The 23,546-nt window shown below is 40.1% G+C and overlaps 1 protein-coding gene across 2 annotated transcripts; it reads right to left on the minus strand.

Annotated features, from left to right (window-relative positions):
• Positions 1 to 374: 374 nt before the first annotated feature.
• Positions 375 to 18,222, minus strand: LOC101158371 (LIM/homeobox protein LMX-1.2-like). 2 transcript variants are annotated; one of them, XM_023961132.1, is made up of 8 exons: positions 17,923 to 18,222; positions 17,324 to 17,510; positions 7,901 to 8,130; positions 7,093 to 7,265; positions 6,125 to 6,202; positions 4,222 to 4,288; positions 2,835 to 2,954; positions 375 to 1,071 (listed from the first exon to the last, which is right to left on the minus strand). In XM_023961132.1, the coding sequence occupies exons 1-8, from the start codon at positions 18,053 to 18,055 to the stop codon at positions 929 to 931; spliced, it is 1,131 nt and encodes a 376-aa protein (XP_023816900.1). In that variant the 5' UTR covers positions 18,056 to 18,222; the 3' UTR covers positions 375 to 928. The 2 variants fall into 2 exon arrangements, with proteins under 2 accessions (XP_023816900.1, XP_023816899.1); XM_023961131.1 differs by having other exon boundaries at positions 375 to 1,074.
• Positions 18,223 to 23,546: the final 5,324 nt, after the last annotated feature.

Raw genomic sequence — 23,546 nt, forward strand, 5'->3', positions numbered from 1 at the left:
ACGTTTGTCCATCATTTCAAGTGAAAGTTATTGTGCATGAAGCAATACTGAATCTGCTAGGTATGAATCATAAAACTTTTATAAATATGCAGACATTGAAAAAGCTCTTACATCCTCATCCAATCAGTAATGTCCCATAGTAGCATTGCATTTCTTATCATTTCATCTCTGAAAATTACTTTTGTTTTCCAAAATGTAAAATTGATCATTTTTATTTTGTTAATTTTTTTGGAAATTTGTTTAGTTTCTGAAATTGTGTTTTTATTTTCTAAAACATAGTGCTTCTCTGTATATCTGTTTTGATTTTTTAATTGTTTTTGTGATCTTTAATATGTTTTTGCATTGAGTGATTTGTCGGTGAGATTTGCCCTTCAGGGCCACCGTAGCTGTTTGAAGGATGAAACATGTGCAAAAAGAAGGAGGCAAAAAAACAATCCTAAAGAAGAATAAACAAGAAAAAATTTCCTGATGTGATTTATTTTAAAGACAAAAACATCAAACATCAGATTTTAAAAGCTTCAACATCTTCCTTATATTTTGTGGCAATACTATAACAAATAAATAAACATTATGACAATAACATAGATAAATAAACTTTTAAAACATTGTAAAAGAACGTTTTCATTTAAGAAAAAAGAGGAACTTGTTTGCTTTAGATGAAAATAACTGTTCACTGTAAATAGTGATAAATAAATAAATGCCTTTTCAACCGGCAAAAATAGACAACAAACGTTAACTTGTTCACATTCTGCTACAAAATGCTTGGTGGTTAGTAAAAAAAAAAAAAAAGTCACATATCTAGAAAATGTTTTCTGATAAACAACTATTCCTTAGAAAGAAACTCAGACACTGGCAGACGTCCGTCTGGTTTGGTGAACTTTGTCTGATTGCTGGTGGACTGACAGAAAAGCCTCACGGCTGAAAACAGTCAGGAAACTAAATAAAAGCTCTGCATGGAGTAAAGGCCGTTGATGGGGTTCCCACTCCGTCCCTGCAGGAGGTCTGCATCACAAACGTCCGTCAGAGTCTTCAGAGAGCTTCCTCTGTCCACCTCATCAAAAATCAAGTCAGCTGCTGGTAGACAAACACAAGAAGTCTTGAAGATTTAGAACCTTTTGTAAAATCAATGCTTGATTTCTTTTCAGTTATTTTTTGGTTTCTTTCTTGATGTTCTATCCTTATCACTGGTTTGAAGTTTTCCTCTATGAATTCTCAGAAGTTCCTTGGACATTGGTTTTGCTTCCACATTTCTTCGAGGTTCAGCTCAGTTTAAGTTCCATTTCCTGCCTTCACAACCAGTCGTCTTTCTTTGGAAGTAACAGAAGGATCCGAGAACTAACAACCATGACCTTTAAACAGATGTTTTGTGTTTTATTTCACCCAACACGATACCGTTTGTAAAACATTAAACTGATGGAGATAAAGAAAAAAAACTCAACTTTTTAAACATTTCAAAACATTTTGATTTATAAAAGGTAAAATAAACTTGAGCAAAACAGTTTAACTAGCACCCATATTGACTTATGATCAAGTCTGTTTTGATATGCAAAGTTTGATATGTACTTGTTTGACATAATTTATGAAATATTTACAACTATTATTATAATACCATGGTCCGGGTAAATACTCGATTCTGATTGGCTGCTGGGTGTGCATTAAAAAGTGATATACCACAGGATAACCGCACAGTGAAAAAAGAAGTTCCGGTCACCTAGCCTAAATGTTTTGTATCACTGCGCCGGCTTCTTTAAAACAAACTTTAACTTCATCATCTGGACAAAAACAAGTGGTAAGAGGTGAACTTTCTCTCTGAACTGATGTTTTATTCAAGCCATCGGAAAGATCAGCATATATATATATATATATATCGCTTTATATCGCCGAATCTTGACTGCAGCGGTGGTGCGGCCCGATGCGGACTATTTGTTATGTGGTGCGGCGCAACGTGACAAATAGTCTACTTTTTGTGTCAAAAGCGATCCAAATCGGGGAAAAAACAAGAATTAAGGACTAAAAACTAGTTACTATTTTTTTTTTTTTGTAAGTGACCATGGTATAAGCGGGTTATTGGCCTTCGAATTTTGTATTATCAACCTTTCAGGCTTCCACGGCGTGCGTTAAAAAGTGATAATGCATACTTCGTCGGCCATTAACCCTTACATATACCATACCAGTAGTTTTAGTAATATAATAATTTACATATAAATCTATTATAATTTTTACAAGTATTAGCATAATTATATATTTTCATTTTTATTTGTTTTACCTGGGTTTAGCACTGCTCTGTCATTTGTCTTGACTTTTTGTCGTATATGTTTTTAGTCCATTTTAACTTAGTTTTTATATCACCTGTTTGGGTTAGCTGGCAGAATTAACACGAATTGAGCTGCAGCTTCTTTATTATAAGTTATGTCAGGATTTAGTTCATACTTGCCCATTAAAACGTTTATGCAAGTTGCAGATATACATTTAAACAATTAAACATTTAACTATCCAGTGATCCCTCATTCATCACTGGACTTACATAAAAAAAATAACCCGTAATAGGGGGAAATCTCAAAGTAGGACTACATTGTTTTCAGGCTGTAAGCCCCCCACTACACACTTTCTACACTTTTCTCAGACACACATGGACATTTTCACACTTCATAAAAAATAAGTCCAGCATTAAAGAATGAAAACAACAATTTGACATTGATCGAAGATTTACGTAACTCTGGCAAACTGAACTGAATGACTTACTTTCTGCAGAAATGGATGGTTAATTAGTGACAGATTTAGCAATCAGCAATACAAATTTTCAATAAAACCAAAGAAGAGCGAAAGAGTGAGACCTTGCTCAAAGGGGACAGGGTTGTACTTGCTTGGCTCCACCATCAGTAGATGCTGCGGGTTTGAAGGTAGAGGTCCAGAGTACGAGCTGAGCAGACCTTTCATGCAGCCGGAGATCATTTCTGTAGGAGTCGGTTACACAAAGACAGGAGGGAATGAACCTGTTGGTGTTCTCGAGCCAGAAAAGACACGCTTGACACAAACCCACATACTGTATGCAGACACACACACCAACACATGCACAAACAGCCTGTGGGCACAGGGAAACTTTGATGCATCAAAGTCATATTGATAGAAAATACCACGTTTGACTTGTATGGTTTGTAAAACACTGGCCCAAAGGTTGAAGAGCCCGAGCATAGAGGATCAAACTGGTTAGAACGTTTTTTAGGTTTCCATAGTTTCAGTTGTAGAACAGAATTCTCTTCATCCTTTTTAACTGCTGTTTGTTTATGTATTTTTACATTTTGCACTTTTTGAGTTTTTCTTTTGAGAACCATCTCAATTTTCTTTAAAGAATCTCCTCTGATTTATACAAACATCAATGACAATATTTACTTTGAGGTGATATCCTTTATCCTTTGGCCCAAAGTAGGATGGTACATAGTAAAGCATGGATCATAGAGGTTTTTGCCATTTTCTTTGCCTGATTGTTTATAATAACCAATACTTTATCTACATTTTTTACTAAGCTCCTTTAGACTATTAAAATATAAAGAATTACTAACATCATCCATTCAATCAACCTGGTATACATGATAAACTCCATGACATCTAGAATTTTTATAGGAACTTTGAACTCACTGTTGGACGTTTCACTCATGAGGCTGCTTTGAATTCTAACATTTACTTCAAACAATCTCTGCTTGCCGGTTTGCTCAGCTCATTTGCTTATCAGCAGTAGTTTTTACAATAATAAACCCTGCTGCTCTGCCAATATTGACTCACTGGAAGCCTCTGAGCAGTTAGAGGCAGCCTTTGCCAAAGCAGTGAGGCACTTATTTAAACTGTCTGCCCATAACTTGCTGGGAGACCGCAGTGACAATAAGCCCACAGGGAAACATGCTCCAGACAGCAGCCAGGCTCTGCTTTCTTGTGGCTTTGCCATGGGAAAATCTCATACTTACAGCAGACATGCTGCTCTGGCTTCAAAGCATGGGGCTCGTTCTAAACCCTACAAAACTGTTTAATGACTGACTGTCCTCTTGTTTACTCTGCCCAGATTTCTTGTGATATTTCAAGCTGTTTTTTTCAAATAATTCATGGGGAACCCAGCAGCGATCGTTGCTGCTTCCGTTATGTGGATACACTTAAAACTTTGGAAGCGCATCAAACCGTTTTTTCCCTTTTCTTTTTGTCGCAGCAGAGCCTGCACGGTTAAATCCTCACCTTGGCGGAGCCTTTGGCTGGCATGTTGCTCCTGCTGTTGCTGCTGTCTGCGGGCAAGCTTCTTCATCTGTAGGTAAATAAACACAGGACCGTCTTTGTGTGAATAGGAGGCAGCGACTGTGGAGGCTGTGACAGCACAGCAAACATACAGGACTGCTCACTTGTCAGCTTTCTTAAAACCAAATATCTAAAACACTCAGATGAAGAAGAAAGACGTAAACCACAGTTCTTCTTTAGGTGGATCCTTCAAAGACTTAAACATTTTTTTTTGCACTTCCTGGAAATTAATCACTTTGTAAAGAAGGTCTAGAAAGAACAAACACAGCAGCCAATAGAACAAAGACCAGTAGCTGTAAAAAAACGTGTTTTTATCCAACATATGTAAACTATATACCATTGTTCAACATACAGAACTTCTGTTCATTTTATTTAGTTAGGTTTGCTTATTTGCTCAATGCCACCATGAATGCAGAACTGAGGATTCAGTTCCATTTAATTTGTAGCGACAGAATAGATAAAAAAATTATCCAATCAGAAAGTTTACAGGATGTCCAGACCATTGACTGTATATGAAAACCGGACTGAGTGACCCTCCCTCCTGGTGTTCCAAACAGGAAGTACCTGCTGGATCCAAGAAGCCAAAATCCCAAAGACTTCTATTGAGATATAAACAGCTGTTACTCAGTAAATATTATGTGTCAGAACAGCCATTGATCTGATCGCTTTTTTAACATGTTCTTGTTAATCCTATTTTTTTAAAACATTTTTTCTGTAGTGCTAGTTATTTTAGACATAAACGGACCAATTAGATGCAATAAACGTTTGTCAGTGGTGGGCTGTCAGGGCCTTAAAAAATGTTCTGAATCATTTGTTAATTGTATTTTGTCCGTGCATACTCAATAAATCAGTCCAAATGGTCTGTCCATTCTCTTTTATTGTGTTTATTATGGTTATGCTGCTTCCAGACAAACATATTTTCATATTTGAGCATTCAACCAATCGCATTTCAGCTGTCCTTTGTTGGCAGACAGGGTCTAGCCCTTCAATCTCCGTTCGGAAGGTCCTGTGATGGGAAATCAATGTCAGTCATTCATTTCTTTTAACCAACCAGATTTTTAGTTAGTGTGAGCAGGGCCTTCTAGCAGGCTTAGGCACCGCCACAGTATTCAGACCTTCTGATTGGACAGACGTTTCAGGAAGTCACATGCAGCCTTGTCCACAGAACCATGGAGCCCTTTTTGATCTGTCTCGGTTAAAAACAGAGATGACTGTAATGTACGCCACGGAGGATTTTGCAGGAAAATCTCCCACTGATCTCCTGGACCTCCTATATTAGAAAAATCTGAGTGAGACAGGAAGCAGCCGCACAGATTTGTGTGTTTGTTGTTGACCATCCCGTGTCCACTGCGTCTGTCTAGCGGACATTTTCGGCTCTAAAGCGAATTCAAACCTCAGCAGAAACACAAGTGGACGGACTGGGCTCTCAGCACTGGCCTGGATGGAATATAAAGGACTTCTGGATGGAACTGAAGAGCCATAATCTACAGGACACGGTGATCGAACTGTTTTTGAGGAGAGAGAGAGGAGCATGAATTTTGTCTTCAAATCATCTTTGATTTAATATCTAATTATCCTAAGTTTGAGACGTCTTTGAATGAACGTATGAATGCTTATTGTATTGTTTTGTGCATTATTCCATGATTGCTTGAAATAAACCATTTCAAATCAATTTAAAAAATCAAATAATCCATTGTTTTGATGACTGAAATGATAAATATCATAATAAATAATATTCCAAATGTATGTGATTGTTAGCAATGTTTTGTGCTGGCTGTATTTGCATAACCAGATTTGCTTTAAGTGTAGATGTAGAGTGGGATTCTGATGGAGGAATTGGGCAAACCTTAGCTCTCTGGTTCTGGAACCACACCTGGACCACACGAACACTTAGACCCGTCTCTGCAGCCAAAGTCTCTCTCACCTGCAAATTATGAAAAACAGACAGACAATCAGTTACAATGTTAAGTCCTTTGTGGTTAGTGTTGCTTATGCTGCTTAGTTACAACTGCACAGAGCCTCACACAACTGTACAGGTGCATACGGGCTGTTTGTGGGTGAAAAATGGGCAAACCGCTCGGTGAGTCCATAGAGTGACTTATGATTTGATTTATGCACATTTTTTTCTAAAGGCACAATCCGGCTGAGAGTTTGTAGAAATCACTTATACAACACAAAAGAAGGGTGAGTAGGTAAGATTTGTACATCATAGTTTTTTTCTTCTTCATTTTTTCACCCCGCACAAGGAGCCTGTTGCTGTTCACATGATAAGAGCGCTCTCCATGTCCTGCAGCCTGACTGTTAGAAGTGAGGAAATTAGATAATCAGAGTATAGCTTGTGTGGACATCCCACGACCACTTACAAATCCCGTACACACCCCGTGTGTGCAGCATTTCATCGCAGACCTTACTTTGAATGGATTGATGTTACTTCAAATATTAAAATTGAGATGTTTTATACCAAGACAACAGAAAAAATACCGTAGACTAACAGTTGTAAAAAGTAAAAATTTTCTGTAATGTCTTCACATTACTATTACATTTGCACAAGTATTTCTGAAAGGGCTCTGCAGAAAAATACCGGGGTTCCACAAATGAGCTATCATAATTCCTGCTCAGAGTTTTCCTCTGCAGCGATCAGCAGAGATGCTCACCTGCCTTGTACTCATGACTGCAGAATAAAAATAAAAACGTTGGATGACTTGTCCATCTGTATTACAGGAGTCCAGATTCTGATTGACTAAAGGTGCAGCTCTCATGTTCCCGGTTCCAGAGTCAAATGTCCAAAGAGTTACCTTTGGGATCTCAGCTTACCTTTCTGCATGGTTTGGAGGAGACCTCGAATGAGGCCTTAAAGGTTCTCCTCTGCTGGGTGGTGAGAATGGTCCGAGGCCGTTTGGGTCGGAAAGGGTCTTTGTTGTCATCACTCCCTTTCACCGCTGTGACAAAATGTTCAGATTCTGCTTCAAAATCATCTCGACTTTTATCTGTGATGAGACACAAAACAATATTTCCACATTGTTCTCTTTGAAATTTCCATTTGATAAAATTGCTATTTTATTTTCTTTAAAGACCTACTCTGGTGAAAATTATGTTTTTGGTGTTTTTAACATCTTGTGGCATTTTTCTGATGACAGAGGACATATAAAAAGAAAATTAACATTAAAATGACATTTCTGAGTATTTGCCAACCATAACTCAGAAATGATGTCCCAGAAAATGACACAGGAATTCGGATTTTGTCTAAAAACTGCATAGTCATGATTAAAAGACCACCGGGAATGCTTTTACAATAGATCAAAAAATGGTAAAATGGTAAATGGCGTATACTTATATAGCGCTTTCTACCTTCTTATGAAGGCCCAAAGCGCTTTACAGTCACAGTCCCATTCACCCATGCACACACACATTCACACACTGGCGGCGGCTCCGCTGCCGAACACTGGTGCCAACCTCCCACCAGAGGCAAGGTGGGGTTCAGTGTCTTGCCCAAGGACACTTCGACACATGGGCGTGCAAGGCGGGAATCGAACCTGCAATCATACGACCATGGGTCGACCGCCCTACCGCTGCACCACGGCCGCCCAAAAAAGTCTTTCAGATAACTCATCTGTAGTCCAACCTGAGTCTGAGTTGTCTCCACCGGTGCTGCTGAGGTTCCTCTCCTTGTCATAGTCTTTCTTGCAGAACAGCTGACCCTCCTTTAGAACAAACTCATCTCCTTTGCACAGTTGGTGCTCACAGATGCAACAGCAGAAGCAGCTTAGATGGTAAACTCTCTCCAGAGCTCGTATTACCAAGTCTGTGGCCGCTATTCTCTCCAGACAGCCACTGCACTTCGCTGAAAACAACCTGAGAAGAAGAGAAAAGGAAAAATTGCTCAAATTATCCCAACATGTTGAACAGTACACTTTTCTAATGTGAAGGAAACTGACCAACAGTATACCCTCCCTATGCCACTGATGTTGGTGAAGCATAGGGAGTAGGATTTGGAGTTTAACACATAGACGTGTGTCTTGCTCACTTTGAAATTCCTAATAATTAATTCATTGTAAAGCAATCACACAGACAGAAAACCAGTTTTTAAAGAATCTTTTCTTTACTATAGTGTCTTCCGCCATTTTTGGGCGCTTAACTCCTTCTACAATTTTTCAGATATTTTAACCATTTAACTATTAAAATGATCGACTCTTTCAGCTTTTACCAGCTATGACTTTTGATCCTTCAAATCCCTAAACTTTTCAAGATATTCCAGGGTTTTTGTCTCGACTGAAATACATGGGGAATCTTTGGTGCAGAAGCTCGCTGGTTCGAGATCCGGCACTGGCATTTTTCCCAAACACATCTTTTTTGTTATTGTGCTGTTTTCACTTTATTTTGATTACTTTGATCGTGTCTTTATTTTTTTCTTTTGTCAATTATAACCCTTTAAGTTTCATTTTCCTTCAGCAATATAGCATTCAACCCTGCATTTTGTTCTGGAAATGCAGCACCTTTTAGTTTGTGAAGCAGACAAGTTCTTTTTGTTCGTCTTTGGAACAACACACATAGAACCTGTGACCCAAGTATCGAGGTAACCATTGAACCATGAGTAAGTTGTGTCTTTGCATCTCTAGTATCCACTGTTATCTCTTAAGCTACTTTCACACCGCCCTCGGTGACACGCATTCAAGCGACCACTTTCTGGGCCTGCGTTTCCATTATCCATAAGCGCAAAACTTTATTGAAATTCTAGAAATAAATAACACAAATACGCAATTACACTGTTTCCATTAAATCGAATAAACACAAACCAATTCACACGTTACGTGATTCAAAAATACGGCGACAGATGTGAACAATACTTTAATTTACAGCAGATGCGTTAAAATTTCTGCCACGGCACTAGCGCTCATCATCATCTATCAAAAGAGACGTCTGCGTCTTATTAAGGCCATGAGGTCCCTACACGTGGGAGCGGCTACAGATGAAGCCATTTTAGGAGATGGTGGTTGATGATTTTACAGAGGAGCTGTGGATCCAACAATTCCACATGACCAACTTAACTTTAGATGAGCTGAGTGATGCTGTGGGACCTCTTGTGACGCCCACTGTGCAGCGTGGTACCCAGTTGTTGGTCTCATGACTGATTTAATTTAAAAAAAAAAATGTTTCCGTTGCAGTTTTGCAAAATGTCAATTACAATACTCCTCAAAAACCACCTCCTCACAGCGCCAAAGCTTTTTTTCCATAAATGCAAGCATTAGAGAAGGAAGGGGACCCCGAGCAGCTTATTCCTCTGCTCTGAAACACTAAGGTGATGGTAAGAGAGGCTGTGGTTGTCTGTGGGTGACAGTGTGAGATCTGGATGAACTGATGTTCTTCCTGTTCTATATAGTATATATTTTCTATCCTTATACTCAAGTATACTTAGCAAAATACAGTACATTTTGCTAGGGGTAAACATAAAGCTATCAGATACATTTCAGTCCAATTAAAACTGAACTTTTCTTTAAAGGACCATTTGCACATAAAGGGCACATCAGACAGGAACTAAGTTCTAAACCTCTGCAATCAAAGAAAGTGAGCAGTTTACAGGAATAAGAAGGAAACAGATGATCTTTTGTGTCATTTTTACAAGGAGAGAAGCACAAGCTGAAAGCTGTAAGCCCCACGCAACTGTCCGACACCAAAAATCGTTTTTAACATCAAAAGTGTACACCACCCAGAAAATCCTCAAACCTCTTAAGCTTTGGGATGTTAGGAGCTAAAAAATGACCCATCCCGTGCTCACTCCTTTGAGTTTGAAGGTCTACAGTGTGCCTGTCTGTTCCTGTAAGCGTGCTGGAAGCTGATGGTCATGCTATAAGGAGAGAGGCAACCGTAAGAAGGGGAAAGAGGGCTCAGTGTTTGGACAGCTGCACTCCTCTTTCTGAATGATAACACAGACCAGTGTTCAGCTGCTTTCCATCTTTTGCACTTCTTGTGTTTCTGCTCCTTGCCTGTCTGTTCAAAGCTTAAGGTTACACAATGACTTTGGGAAAAGGAGACGGAAAAAAACAACATATGGCTGGCATCACAGTGGACATCAGTGACTGTGGACACACTGCATGGGCTCTGGTAAAGAAATGTGAAGCACAAACTCCTGGAGGAGCCTCACTGAGGTGTAGCCAGTAAATATCACAATGTACTGCAGAAAGGCTCCTTTAAAAATGAACAACAACGTCCATCACCCTGGAAGGTTTTGCATTAAAATATTAAAATGTCTGCAAACCTGCCCTGCAGCCTTTTTTGTCTAATTTGAGCCACGATAATTTAATAATTATTGAGAATCATTATTAATGATTCATTTGAAATCAGGGACTTCGTCTCAACAGTTTTTTTTATCATTTCATTCTAAAGCAGTTTGTGTTTTACATCAAATCCATGCACCTCTTTCTTCTTTACATAAAAAAAGTCGGATTGTTTTAAAGATGTCCTTTTTTCATAGTTAAGAAGTGAATCTGTGAATCAAATTTGTGAAATGAGTCTTTAGTAACTGATTTCAGGTAAGCGCACTGCAAAACCAAAATCTCAAGAAACTAAAAGACACTTGTTGCAAAATTATTTTCTGTCCTGCAAGAAAAATAATCTCATTTTGAGAAATCTTGGTTTAGTGATTAGAAGATTTTTTTTAAATAAGAATTCTTGGCAAGACCATTTTTCTTAGCCAGTTGGCAAATTATTTTTGCTTTAAAGAAAGAACATTTTTTTAAGAGAGGCAATGTTAGTAAATCACTGCCTGCAGAAACAGATGAATAATTTGCTGATCGTCAAAGCGGCAATAAATGCAAACAACTCTTGACAAAGTAAAAAAATAAGTTGAAAACATTCTTTCAACATCCTAAAAGGACTTAAAATAACCTATTTTTGCTTGTTCACCACCACCAAGATAGAACTTTTTTTTGTAAAGGGCTTGGAGCTAAAGAATGTAGGATAAGTACCTTTTTTAAATAAAGTTTGATTTGATAACTGACTAGCTAATGTGTCTGATTGACAGCGAGGGGTTTTATGTTTTGTCCTTTGCTGAAGTCCAGGCTTTACTCTGACTTCTTGAGCTCTGGCTGAGCAAACAGCAGAGTCCACTCTCTTAAGCCTGCTTTTATTCCCCCCTGCTTCATTCACAACCATCTTTTGATTACTCACACTAATTAAAACTCCAACAAGCTGCTACCCGAAGCCACTGCCCACTGTACCAGCCTCCTCCTTCAGATCATTCAGCTCCCTGAAGAGGGAGAACAAACAAGGGAAGAGTGCAGAAATACAAAAAGTCTGTTTTACTGCTCCGTTTCTTCCCCAGCCGTCTAATCCGCCTTAATCCTGCTCCTCTTTTTGCTTGTTAAGCTGTCGGAGCAGAGTGGAAGTAAAGGACCCAGAGCCAGGGGTCAAAGCTTCCTCAGAGAGAAGACCCCCCACAAGAGCTCCAAAGTCTGGGGGATAGAAAAGGGAGATAAGTTTTCCACAAATCTTGACGCAAACTCTGTAATAAACCAGAGCTGCACACGGCCCTCTGAAGGGGGCGGGTCCTTCAAATATGAAAAAAGTCACCTTAAGACTGTGATGTGAGGCGGGAATTAGGGATTGACCACCAGTGCAGTTTCACTGAACCACATGTTTGTAACAACATTCAAAATCTCGCTACACTGTGTTTACTTTCAGGTGTTTCACAATTAAAAACCAAATGCAAATCAAGGAGGAAAGAATCTGTCCAGAGAAAATCAATTTACATTTACCAGATTTTAAATTTTCTTCAGAACGCTCCCATCAACAAAAATCAGCGACTTGTTGCCACGGTGATCCTGAAATCTGAGTTTAAATGATGACAGCTTACCCCTGGCTATGTGCTAAACAGATTCATTTCAGTCCAATCAGGTTGAACATGGATCAGACTTTATGGAAGCTTCAGTGTCGTGGCTAGGGTCTCTTATAGTTACACTTCATCTGTTAGCTCAAGCTACGAGAAATCTTCTAAATAAACAAAAACAAGCAAAGATGTAAACCTTTTTAAAAAGGCACGACTTTCTCTGTGACCGTCTGCCCATGGAACTCATCCACGTGTTCTTAGCTCTACCCTATAAAACGCTGATTATCTTCTCTGACCTGATCCTTCCTCACTTTTTTTATTCTGGTTCAACTTTCTTTGACATTTTTCTGTTTTTTCCAGAAAGAAAACTTCTGTACTTATCGTCAGTTTCAAACATGTAGTAAATGGGGTCTAAGGAGACTGTTGAGTTGGATAAAAAGATGCAGACTAAGGCAGTGTTTTTCAACCTTTTCTGAGCCACGGCACACTTTAACCTTAAAAAAAATCCCGCGGCACACCAGCATCCAAAAATTAAAAAAAAAGGAGAAACTCATAGTCTGTATTGATCTACAGCCCCTGCACAATCTCACATGCATTTTTGAGATAATTGTTACAGAAAAAGCTGGAAACTGCAGCTGTTTTTTTTCTAAAAGATGCAATAAAAGTTAAGTTAGAAGATTTAAAAACAGTTTGTGTGTTCGTTAGTTTCAAGACGTTTAACAACAGATCTCCTTTTGCGCTGTCACTCTCACAACCCAATGCATCATGGGAAATGTAGTGCATAAAACGGCCGAAGATCGGTTTTCGGAGCTTCATTGTTTTGTTCACTTGTTCCACGGTCTGATACCGGATTCTGTGGAAAGCTACACCGATAAAGACGAGCTTTAGCTGGTATTTCTGTTAGAACTGAGCGACTTTACGAGCTAAATCGGGACAAGGAAGTGAAGACTTTAAGCACTTCTGATTGGTCAGACCGATGACATGTGATTAACCCCCCCAACACGGGACTTTTCCAAAATACAGCCGAAGGTGCAGCTGAATCGCGGTACGTCATTCTTATCAAAATGTCTTTAATAAAATAAAATAAACGCAAAGAAAAGGTATTTTACGATCTTTTATATTCCTAACTCCTCAGTGTTTTATCAGGGCCTGTTTGGATGAACAGAGAGCTAAAATCCTGGAGATGGGAAATGTTTTTAGATCAGTTAATGAGGGCAATTTCCCACGGCACACTTGGCCATCTCCCACGGCACACTAGTGTGCCGCGGCACACTGGTTGAAAAACACTGGACTAAGGTGATCTGGGTAGGGAAAAGGTTGAATAAATCCAACAGAGGTCGACAGGTTGAACTTCCGAGACCTTTGCTCATCGTTTTCTGAGACAGTCGGCAGGTGACACATTTGCTGTGGAAGCTAAAGAGAAATGAGGATTTGAAAGGAAAGGACTCCGACTGTTTGTGTTTCTATGAGTAACAAGTTGACATAGAGAAGGAAGGTGTTTTTTGTCAGTGTAACAAAAGATAAGAGACAGACAGCCATTCCCACAGCAGCACTGAATGATGGTGTGGAAGAAAAAGCCACTCACAAATAAATAATAAATGCGACTGTCTTTGTGGTCCCGATCAGCCGTCATCCAGGATGGAGGGAAAAAAAGCAGAGCAAAATGTTTTCTGTACGTGTTTTTTTTTTTTGATCTTTCCAGGCTGAAGCAACTCAGATGACAGGTTTAGGCGCTTTTTTTTATTGTTTTATTTCATCGTGTCTGTTTTTCAAACCTTGAAATCTTCATCTTTTCTGTTTGACTTTTGTGGTTTGGATGGAAGTTTTTCATTTATGGGCTTGGAACATAATTTTTGCTTGGAATCTAAGCCTTTAAGGGTCTGGCAATCTCAAGTGGATTTAAAAAATTCAAATGTTAATGGAAATTGCAATCCAGCCAAAATGTCTGAAATGGAATTAAATCAGAGAAGATGTGATTTTTATGCAGAAGATCCACCTAAAGCCCAGAGAAGAGTCCAGAAAACAAAATATACATTTTCTTTGTCTACAGAAACTAAATAATTAGAAAGAATATACCATGTGTTCAGGCTCTGTTTGGGTATAAAGATAATATTTTCCCAAATATGAGCACCAAACAACAAAGACTGGAACAGAGTTCTGAGAAACATGGGAGATCAGGATATTATCAGAGGATCCAATGAAGAGATGGATCCTATTGTTGGTAGGAATCAGTCTGAGACCCCATAAGGTATTACAGTGAGAGAGGTGATTCACATATTGGAAGGATGAAATGTGTTTAATAACATTACATGTTTATTAATCTCTGTAAAAGGAAATATCATTTTTTTATTGCTACATTTTAATTGAGGATAAATCTGATGTTTTTTCTCTCAAATTTCTAGATACACACGATTTCAAAATCAAAACTAAAGTCATTACTGGTCCTGCTGCTCGCTCTGGAAGTTTGTTTCAAAGCAGGGCTGGAAAAGTCCTCTGATTGGTGGAAGCTGAAGATGCAGAAGTGGACCTGGAATTCTCTGACAAATAACCATAGTGTGCAGAAGCTGCTGAGCCCCTTATGGAGCCCCCTCTATCTCAGACACTATGTAGCACACTCTCCATGACTATAGCTGGGACGTTGCCATTTAAGTCTTTGCAGTAGTAAAATATTCTCCTTGCTTTACATGTACGACTTCCGAAAGACAGTTTGCCTTTGGCGAGCGAGCAAATGACAGTGGAGCGTGCGTGGGTCTGGGATCAATGTCCAGCTTTGAGCGGGCGTGAAGGGGTGTGGCTGTGTCACAAAGGCAAAGGAGGAACATGGGAAGACGGATGTCTGTCATCCCAAAGACAATCGAGCAGCAGATAAAACACAATAAAAGCAGAATAAGAGCGGAGAACCTGGAGTCTATCATGTGCTGTTGGATCCAGACTGACAGGAGTTAAAGCCCCAGAGATTCAGCACTATAATTCCATCAACACCAGTCATAATTTAGGCAAATGTTTGCATTTATAATAAAACTAAACATTGCGTGTACATCTGCTAATTCAAAACTGGATTATGTTTCACTCAATACCACAAACAGTAGAATGTGTCTCAGAATGGCAGATGCTTTTTTTTTTTACCAAAATAGTAAAACTCACTATTTTGATACATGTTAATAACATAATCATTATTAAAAATATAATGTATTCATTGCGTGTTAATAATTTTTCCCCCTTTTTGGAGTCATTTTTACTGTTTATCCAGATCTTAAACTGCAGTTACCATCACCTGTTTGAGGATTAAAATGGTCACAAACATGTTTAAGAAATCTTTAACCAGTGAATTTGGCATCATGTCAACAAGTACTTGAAATATATATTTTCTACAGTAATAACTCAAGTCTTGCAACGCTGTACATTGTGCATGGAGGATATTCCAGATGCTTTATTGGCTCCACAGCAACAGATCCGTGCTGATTTTAGGGAGTTCTAAGGTCTGAAAACACTTGGATTATTTATGTTTATATATTTTGGGTTACTTTTGGAGCAACAGGCCAACTAATTTTTGGGGGGGGGGGTTATAGTGGTTTCATTTTAACCCAATTTATTTTTGTTTTAGTCTATTTTTTACCTTTGAGTTGAGTTAAAACAATCCATCTTGGGTTAATTTTAACTGTGGATTTTTTTGTGTGAACATTTTAAACATGATAGAGTTTAAACGCTTTGAAGACAACAGATCACTGAGCTATATTTAAACGGTATTGAGAATAAAACAGATGTTTCAAGCAGCAGGATGCATCATGATTTAAACCTTTTTTCTAATAAGTGTTTCCATTTAATTTGAATGGCTAATGGATTTTTTTCAAACACCGTAATACCATTTCAATTTTAGTGCTTTTGGATGGTGTTAAAAACCAGCACTGTGGGTTATTAAATGGGTTCTATAATGTGAAAATACCGGTAATCTGTGCTGAAAGGAAAAGCTGCAGGTCCCTACATTACATGCAAGCAGACCCAAAACAGCAGGACTCCCCAGTGAAGCCAAACAAAGGCTCCCTCAGATATGTCAGCAGCACCAAACAGGGGGAGGATGGAGCCTAGTGGTGGTGCCAGAGCTCTGGGCAACAGGCTGCAGCGCTCAGCCTCCTACAGAGGGGTCATTTTCAACACCACCATCCCATAACCAAACCCTATTTTAGCAACAGTTTGAGCTCAAATTTAACTGAATTCAAAGAGGCTATATGTTATTTTAGTAAATAAACTATATCAGGTAAAAATATGTGTTTTAGTAACATTCAGTCATCTTGGTGAAGGTAAACGGAATTACTATTAAAATGCTTAAAAATGTTAATATAACCCTGAAATTTCCGACAGGACATACCCATGTAATAGTGCCCCCTCACCCTGAGAAAATCTAAGAAAAATAAAATCTACAAAAATTGTAAATGTAAAATAAATAAATAAATAAAAATAAGCAAACCACTAAAGCGAAATATATGTTTTAATACAATTACTGCCATAAAAATTGAAAAGGGAACCTGCTATAACCAGGGCCAGGTGTGTTGTGTTATGTAGCCTAATCATTCGCACCTGAGCTGCTCTGACAAGACATCCGGTTACGCACGCGCCACAATTGTAAAACAAACCATAAGAGTTCGGGATAAAGGAAACAATTTCAGATAATTGTAAGTTTTAAAATAAAACATTAAAAGGGAAAAAATGGTTTCGTCATATAATTTGATTATTGTTACTTTTTGTTATTTTAAGATCCCTGATGGTTAAACAATAAATGTTGGTTTTGAACTAAACCGGGGGTCTGAAACCTGCGGCTCTTTTGTCCCTCTATTGTGGCTCTTAGGTTACAAAGAAAAACGCTAATGCTTTTTATTTTTTAATTCTTTTTTTTAAAAAAAAAAAGAGTTATTCGACACAGGGTGACTTTTTTTAAAAAAAATTGAAAAAAAATTCTATGTGCTGGTGTTTAAAATAAAATAAATGTTAGAAATAACATATAAAAATAAAAAACACTTCAAATTAAATTTTAATAATACTTAAAACAACATTTTATGAATTAATGGCAACAAAAATATTAAGTGTATTTTTTTAAACGGTGTAGTGGGGATCTCGGTGTGTTTTGGTCGGTAAGAAACCGCTGCAAATGGCTCTTTTAGTGTCAAAGCTCCGACACCGGCCTGCGGGCCGCCGTAGGCCCGCCGCCTCCGGCCGTGGCTGTCTTACCGGCGGTAGTCTCTCCTGCAGTACAGCTTGCTGTCGTTGACGTAGCAGGTGGTCGCGAGCGGCTGCCGGCACGCGGCACACCGCAGGCACTCCTCGTGCCAGCACGCGCCGTTCACCCACAGCAGGAAACGGTCGCAGATGACGCGGCGGCAGCCCTGACACACGGCCCGCGGGGGAGCGCCGCCGCCTGCCGCCATCCGGGAGGAGGCATGGGTCAAGACGGGACGGAGGGGGGGCACAAAGAAACACACTTCACAAGATGAGAATGCAGCTCCACGCGCACGGTAACATGGAAGATACGCGGGAAAATGTTCAAATTATTTTGATTTAATTTTAAATAGTTACGTCTAAAGGTCCTGAATTGTTCAAATATGTGTTCCTTTGACAATTTTTTTTATCAGATCAATACTTATTTAGCTTTTCTGCATAATCCCATTAATACAGGCCAACTGACTGTTTTTAAAAAATATTTATGGCTTAAACATGTAAAGAAAAATTCTAGCGCTGCGGAGTGATAAATTAACGATCAGAATTCGATAGACGTGACTAAGGGGAGCGGCGGGCCGCTCCAAACAGCCCGCTCAGCGACGTCAACTCACCGATGGAGACGCGCAAAGACGCGGAGTTGTCCTGCGTGCGCACGTCAACCAGCTTGCCTGCACGCGCGCAGGGAGGCTGACCGCCTTTTGACCCGCGCGCCTCAGAACGCAGCACACTTGTTGCAGTGTCCATACCAGGACGGGCCAGAGTGTGGAGCAAAGGCAGAAGGATGAACGTTGAGGAGGAGGAGGAGGAGGTGGTGCTCGGAGGAGCCAAGTTCCCGCAGCCTCTGACAAAGACCTGCGGGTCCAGAGGAGAAGCAGACCGGACGGGCGGGCGCGGCCGGCCTGCCTGTGATGAAGCTGAGACCCACCCCCCTGCTTTCACCGGAGAATCGTCGTGTGACTGACCTCCCTCCACGAGTGGAGGCGTCCCCTCTCAGTGTTTCCTTCAAATCAACCTCCTCTATTTTTAAAATCACACTGCACGCGCGGATTGTAAAATATCCATATTTCCACATGGATCACACTGCACATGAGTTTGTTTCCACCTGCCTCATCATTCAGGTGTTTAACACCCCCTCACTGGTTTATCCTTGGAGTAATGCTTATACAACACTTTAAGTTTTTTGTTAAATGGGTTAAAAGACCAATGACAATTGGGTTTTTAACATGTTCTCATGATGGAGGGCATATAAAAAAATTAAGCTTAATTGCATTCCTGAGCATTTTGTGATAGAAAATACGCCGGGAGGCCCATAAGCTCCCCGCTCCGCTCCACCTGTAGGACGTCTTTGTTGAGCTGGAATCGGGCTCAAAACGGCTGGATAGCTCCAGAGTTTTGGCTGCACTGGTAATGTAAGGTTATGGCTGCGAGGAGGAGAGAGTGTAAACAAATGGGTGACGGGAAGTGGGGCGGGCTTGCCAATGGTCCTGCCCATAACTCAGAGAAAAATTTCTGATGAACTCCTGCTTTTCCGGAGAATTTATGTCCCATAACGACACCAGGGTTTTTGATTTTGGCTAAAAACAGCATAATCGCAATTAAAAGACCACTGGGAACAGTTTTCTGATATCAAAAGATGATGGGAGTGGGACTTTAACATTGAGGTGTTGGAAAGCTTATAACAGCTTACATATGTGCAAACTCACAAAACAAGAGATTAGAGCTTTATTTAATATTCTGGCCATTTTTTATTGTTTGATAAACGCTTTAGCTCATGCTCTTCTAAACGCATCATGTTCTTCATCAGCCAACTTTCTGAAAGGCAGAAAATCTGTTGCTTTTTTAAGAAAATCCAAATCAGATGGTGTGTAGGAATGGTGAAAATGTTGCTGTCAGTAAGAAAAAAAAGTGGATTTAAAGATATGCAGAAGAGCTTGGAATAAATTAAATGGTCTTCTGCACTCTCGGAAAATAATCAAAGATCATTTTTTTCTCTTCTGATTCACTCCTGACGGCCTCATGACTGCAGCCGGTCTGCAGAGAGCCTGGACTGTGAAAAGGTGTCAGCTACAATGTTCCAGCTTTAAAACTCTTAGTAGCACATTTACTAAGGTGATGTAGGTGACTTTCTTCTGTTTTCATTTGACTTTAAGTTAACCCGTCTCAGATAACATCAATGCCCTTCACCATTAATCAGTATTATTTAGATTGATCTTTCGTTCATCTCACCATTGAGATGATGCAGAATCTCTTCTTCATTCAGCAGCAGTCTGGTTGTGTGCTCCAAAGACTGTTAGGATTTTATGGAGTATGTTGGGACTGCATCATGGTGTAGTGGTTAGCACTCTCGCCTCACCGTGAGAAGGTACGAATCCCAGCTGGGTCCTTTCTGTGTGGAATTTGCATGTTCTCATGCATGTGTGGGTTTTCTCCGGCTTCCTCCCGCAGTCCAGAAACACGCTTCATAGGTTGAATGATGACTCTAAATTGTCCCTAGGTATAAATGTGTGTGTGTGGTGACACCCAACAGCAGCAGGACTGGCTCCAGCAGGGATTCAGCGGGTTCTGAAGCCAGATGGATGAACGCAGCATGTTGATGTTGACTGAAGAGTCAAACTAAAGGGCTCAGATTTCAGCTGCAGTTAAATGTCGGACCGCCCATTGAAGTGTGACAGATAAATAATACAAAATAAAAAGAAGCCTTGACATAAAAACAGGTATTTCTATCCATCTGTCGTCTAAATCTCATTCAGGATTACAGGGTTGCTGGAGCCTATCCCAGTTACTGGTGAATGAAGGCGGGTACACCTGGCTTTTAAACTGGTATTTTTTTTCTTAATATATATAAAAAAACAGACAGAAAACTCCTGAACATTTCATGTCACTAAAATGGCTGCTCATAAATGCATCACAACTTCAGAGCGAAATCTCAACCATATTATGTCCATTTGTGTACCAGAGAGAGGCGTCCGTCAACACAGGAAGTGACTGACTTCTCTGAGGTTTTGGAGATTTCAATTGCTCCCGTTTCACATGAGTGACTTTCAAACACTAGGGGGCAGTGTCTCTGCTTGAGCTGACGATGCTAAATACGTGTTTTAGTCCAACAAGTTCAAAAGTACGGAACCCGTGACCTGACAGAGTACAAAAATAATTAAATCGTTCCCACAAATTACAAATGTTGTGACAGCAAAAATAATTTGTTCCTACACAATAGTGATTCATTCCCACAGAATATTAATTTTTCAGAACCAAGAAGTATTTAAAATGAAGAAAATCCTAGAGGTGGACTTTTTTTTCTGCATGAACGGGAAGAAGTTACTTGTCGGGTGGTCTCCTTTCTGGCTAGCCCTGATTTTATGGAAAATGAAGCAAATCTTCTCATCTACTTTGTTAGATTTGCCAAGTTTCACTTAGCAAAATGTGTAAATACACAGTTTCCATTTTTGTGAAAAAGCACAAACCAGCTCACGCCATGAGTCATTCAAAAACACGGATGTGAGCAAAGCTTGGATTTACAGCAGATACCTTCACATTTTTGTCTGTGTGTGTCATTACGATGTGTGGAAGACTCCAAGGATGTTTAGAGATCGATATATTCATTTTAAAAAGCTCTACAGAAGCATCGGTAATCAGGTCTCCATGTCGGGGCTCATTCATTCAGTCTTTCCCGGTATGATGAGCTTCACTCCTGCTGCAAAGGCCACTTACCGCCATTACTTCCATGTCTCTGTGACCCAAATCAGTTCGAGAGGGGAGAACAAAAACAAGGGTATCTTTTTATAGCTGTCGCTGAAAATAAGAAAAATATAAGATTAAGAGGTCCGAGCTTGCTTCCTGCCCGGCTGTCTGTCTGCCGGTGTTGTGACAAGATACGTTTCCCCTTCCAGAATTTGTTTTCGGCTAACCATCCGCCCGGACGCCGGCATAACAAGCAAAAGAGCTCTGCCGCTCCGGCGGCAGACGGCGGCCCTCTGTGCCGTCCAGCTAGCCGCCCGGCGTAGCGATCACCACGCTATGGTCAACAGAAACATCAACGATGATGGAAACATTTATTTTATTTATATTTTGCTTAAACTAGTTACCGGTATCTTATTGACAGTAAATATGTAACCAGAAGCCTTTAAGTTGAAACAAACACGGGTTCTTGTGCATGTAGTGTTCACACTCAACAAGCACGTAGGGGCTTCTTCTTCTTCATCTTCTTTTGCTATTTTAGTAGCGCATGTCTGCCATTTAGAGCTGGAAGAGGCTTGGTGTGAAATGTCTGAGCGGTGCAAATCCGGTGGATCTCGCTCCAGGCTTTTTCTTTCACAGCTCTATCCCGAAACGTGAGTGGAAGACTTGGTGTCATAGAATCCCGGCCGGACCCAGACTGCAATTATTAATTTCTCCTCCATGATGGTTTGCACTTCTATGAATTCAAAGGTAGCCCATATATCACCATCAAATCGGACTCCCTGATTGGTTAAAGTTTTTCTGCTTTAACTTTTGATGCACGTTCAGTAGCTAGGCGTTTTGTTTGTAGAGGCTGAATTGTAAAAATATGGATAGCCGCTTGTGAACGCGAGAGTTTTGAACGCGGAAGCCTGAAACGTGCATTCATGTGCGTTCACTGGTCTTTTGTGGTCCTTCTCTGACCTTCTCCTTCTTAATGAAAGTAGTTTTCCTGCTGGAATTTTCATCCACCTTTTGCTCTGCAGTTGCATGATGCTGCTTTCTTTGATTGGATAATCTTTTTCAGTAACATGCACTATTAAGGTTTTTTGCACTGTTGCCCTCAACAGTTTGATTCCATCAAAGTTAAGCATGCGGGACAGTGTGGCATCTTCACAGTCAAACAAAAAGCGCGCTTTGGTGCGGTTAATGAAACCACAGCATGGAAAAATGACATGTTTGATCCTTTTCACCAAAATATGTCACTGGCAGCCTGTAAATGTGTTTTCAGGCCTGACCTCAGAGGGATGAAAGAGCTTTATGGCGTCTTTGATCAGACCTGCAGCACACATTGACGACTCTTATTTTGACGAGTCAAACAACCAAAAAGAGATGCAACGTGGTTTCATAGGAAACGATCTGCAGCTGACGTCTCTGGTAAAACTGTTTCATGGCTTTGCTTCAGACACTGTCATGACATCAGGCAGGGCTCTGAAAAAGCAGCGCAGAAGAAGGATGTGGAAGAAGAACACATTAAACAGATTTTAATGTGGAGATAACAGGTTGCAAAAACTCCTTGAGAAAAAAGCCACTGTGTCTGATTTCAAGTCAAAACAAAGAGACTTCGAGAAATACATTTATACATAAGAATTCAGATTTTTCAGTTCAGATTCATTATGTTTTGAAACTCTTGTTTTAATGATTAAACTGAGAAGAATTATGGTTTTGAGCCAACTCATCACATTTTCTTTGTGGTTTTCCTGATCCATTATGCCTCATTTCTAAGGTTTAGGTGATCCGCAAGAGATTATAGCCAGTGATGTGTGGATTATCAGTGTGCAAAGTGCGTTTTGGCCAGTATCCCGCTTATATCAGGGTCACTTACAAAAATCTTTAACCAGGTTTTAGTACGTTTTTTTTTCCACAAAAAGCGGACTATTTGTTGACTATATGTGCTGCTGCACGTTGTCGCGCTACCGTGACAACACTCCACTTAGCCGGCTGAGATGATCTCAACTGCAGCGGCAAAGGAAAGTGATATATATGTGCTGATCTTTCCGATGGATTGAATAAAGCATCCATTCAGAGAGAGAAAGTTCACCTCTTACCGCTTGTTTTTGTCCAGATGAAGCTAAAGTTTGTCTTAAAGAAGCCTGTCATGGCAAGCTAGGCAAGACAGACCCAGACGCTGGAACCCGGAAGGAAAACACAGGTGAGTTGAATGGTAAGTAAAGGATTTTAATTAATACAGAATGACTTGATATCTTGACATGGCTGGAGACTGAAGTGAAGCAGATGAAGTAGCTTGAGGTAGTTATGGCTTGAGGCGAGGCTGGAGGTTCTTGGTGTTTCGAGAGGTTCTATGGGTCAGGTAGTCCGGTGACTCAGGTGTCCACTCGTGGTCAGAATGTCCTGGAGGCGAGGCAATACAAACGTTAGCCGTGAAGATGAACACTATGGCAAAACTAGACGAGAGCCCAGGTTATGCACCATCAGGGGCAACGAACTGGTAATGAATGCTGGTTCTGGATCTCCTTAAGTAGGTCTGGTCGGTGATGAGCGACCAGACCAACAGCGATCT

Source organism: Oryzias latipes, chromosome 12 (assembly GCF_002234675.1).
Source record: "Oryzias latipes chromosome 12, ASM223467v1".
In the NCBI taxonomy this organism is placed as follows: Eukaryota; Metazoa; Chordata; class Actinopteri; order Beloniformes; family Adrianichthyidae; genus Oryzias; species Oryzias latipes.

What these genes read in the sequence shown, in the direction of transcription:
- LOC101158371 (XM_023961131.1), bottom strand. Translation starts at nt 18,055, where the DNA reads ATGGACACTGCAACAAGTGTGCTGCGTTCTGAGGCGCGCGGGTCAAAA. An exon ending in TCCAGAACCAGAGAGCTAAG is followed by an intron (nt 4,289 to 6,124) that starts GTTTGCCCAATT and finishes ATTTACCTACAG; the next exon opens with ATGAAGAAGCTTGCCCGCAG. An exon ending in CAGCCAAAGGCTCCGCCAAG is followed by an intron (nt 2,955 to 4,221) that starts GTGAGGATTTAA and finishes CGACTCCTACAG; the next exon opens with AAATGATCTCCGGCTGCATG.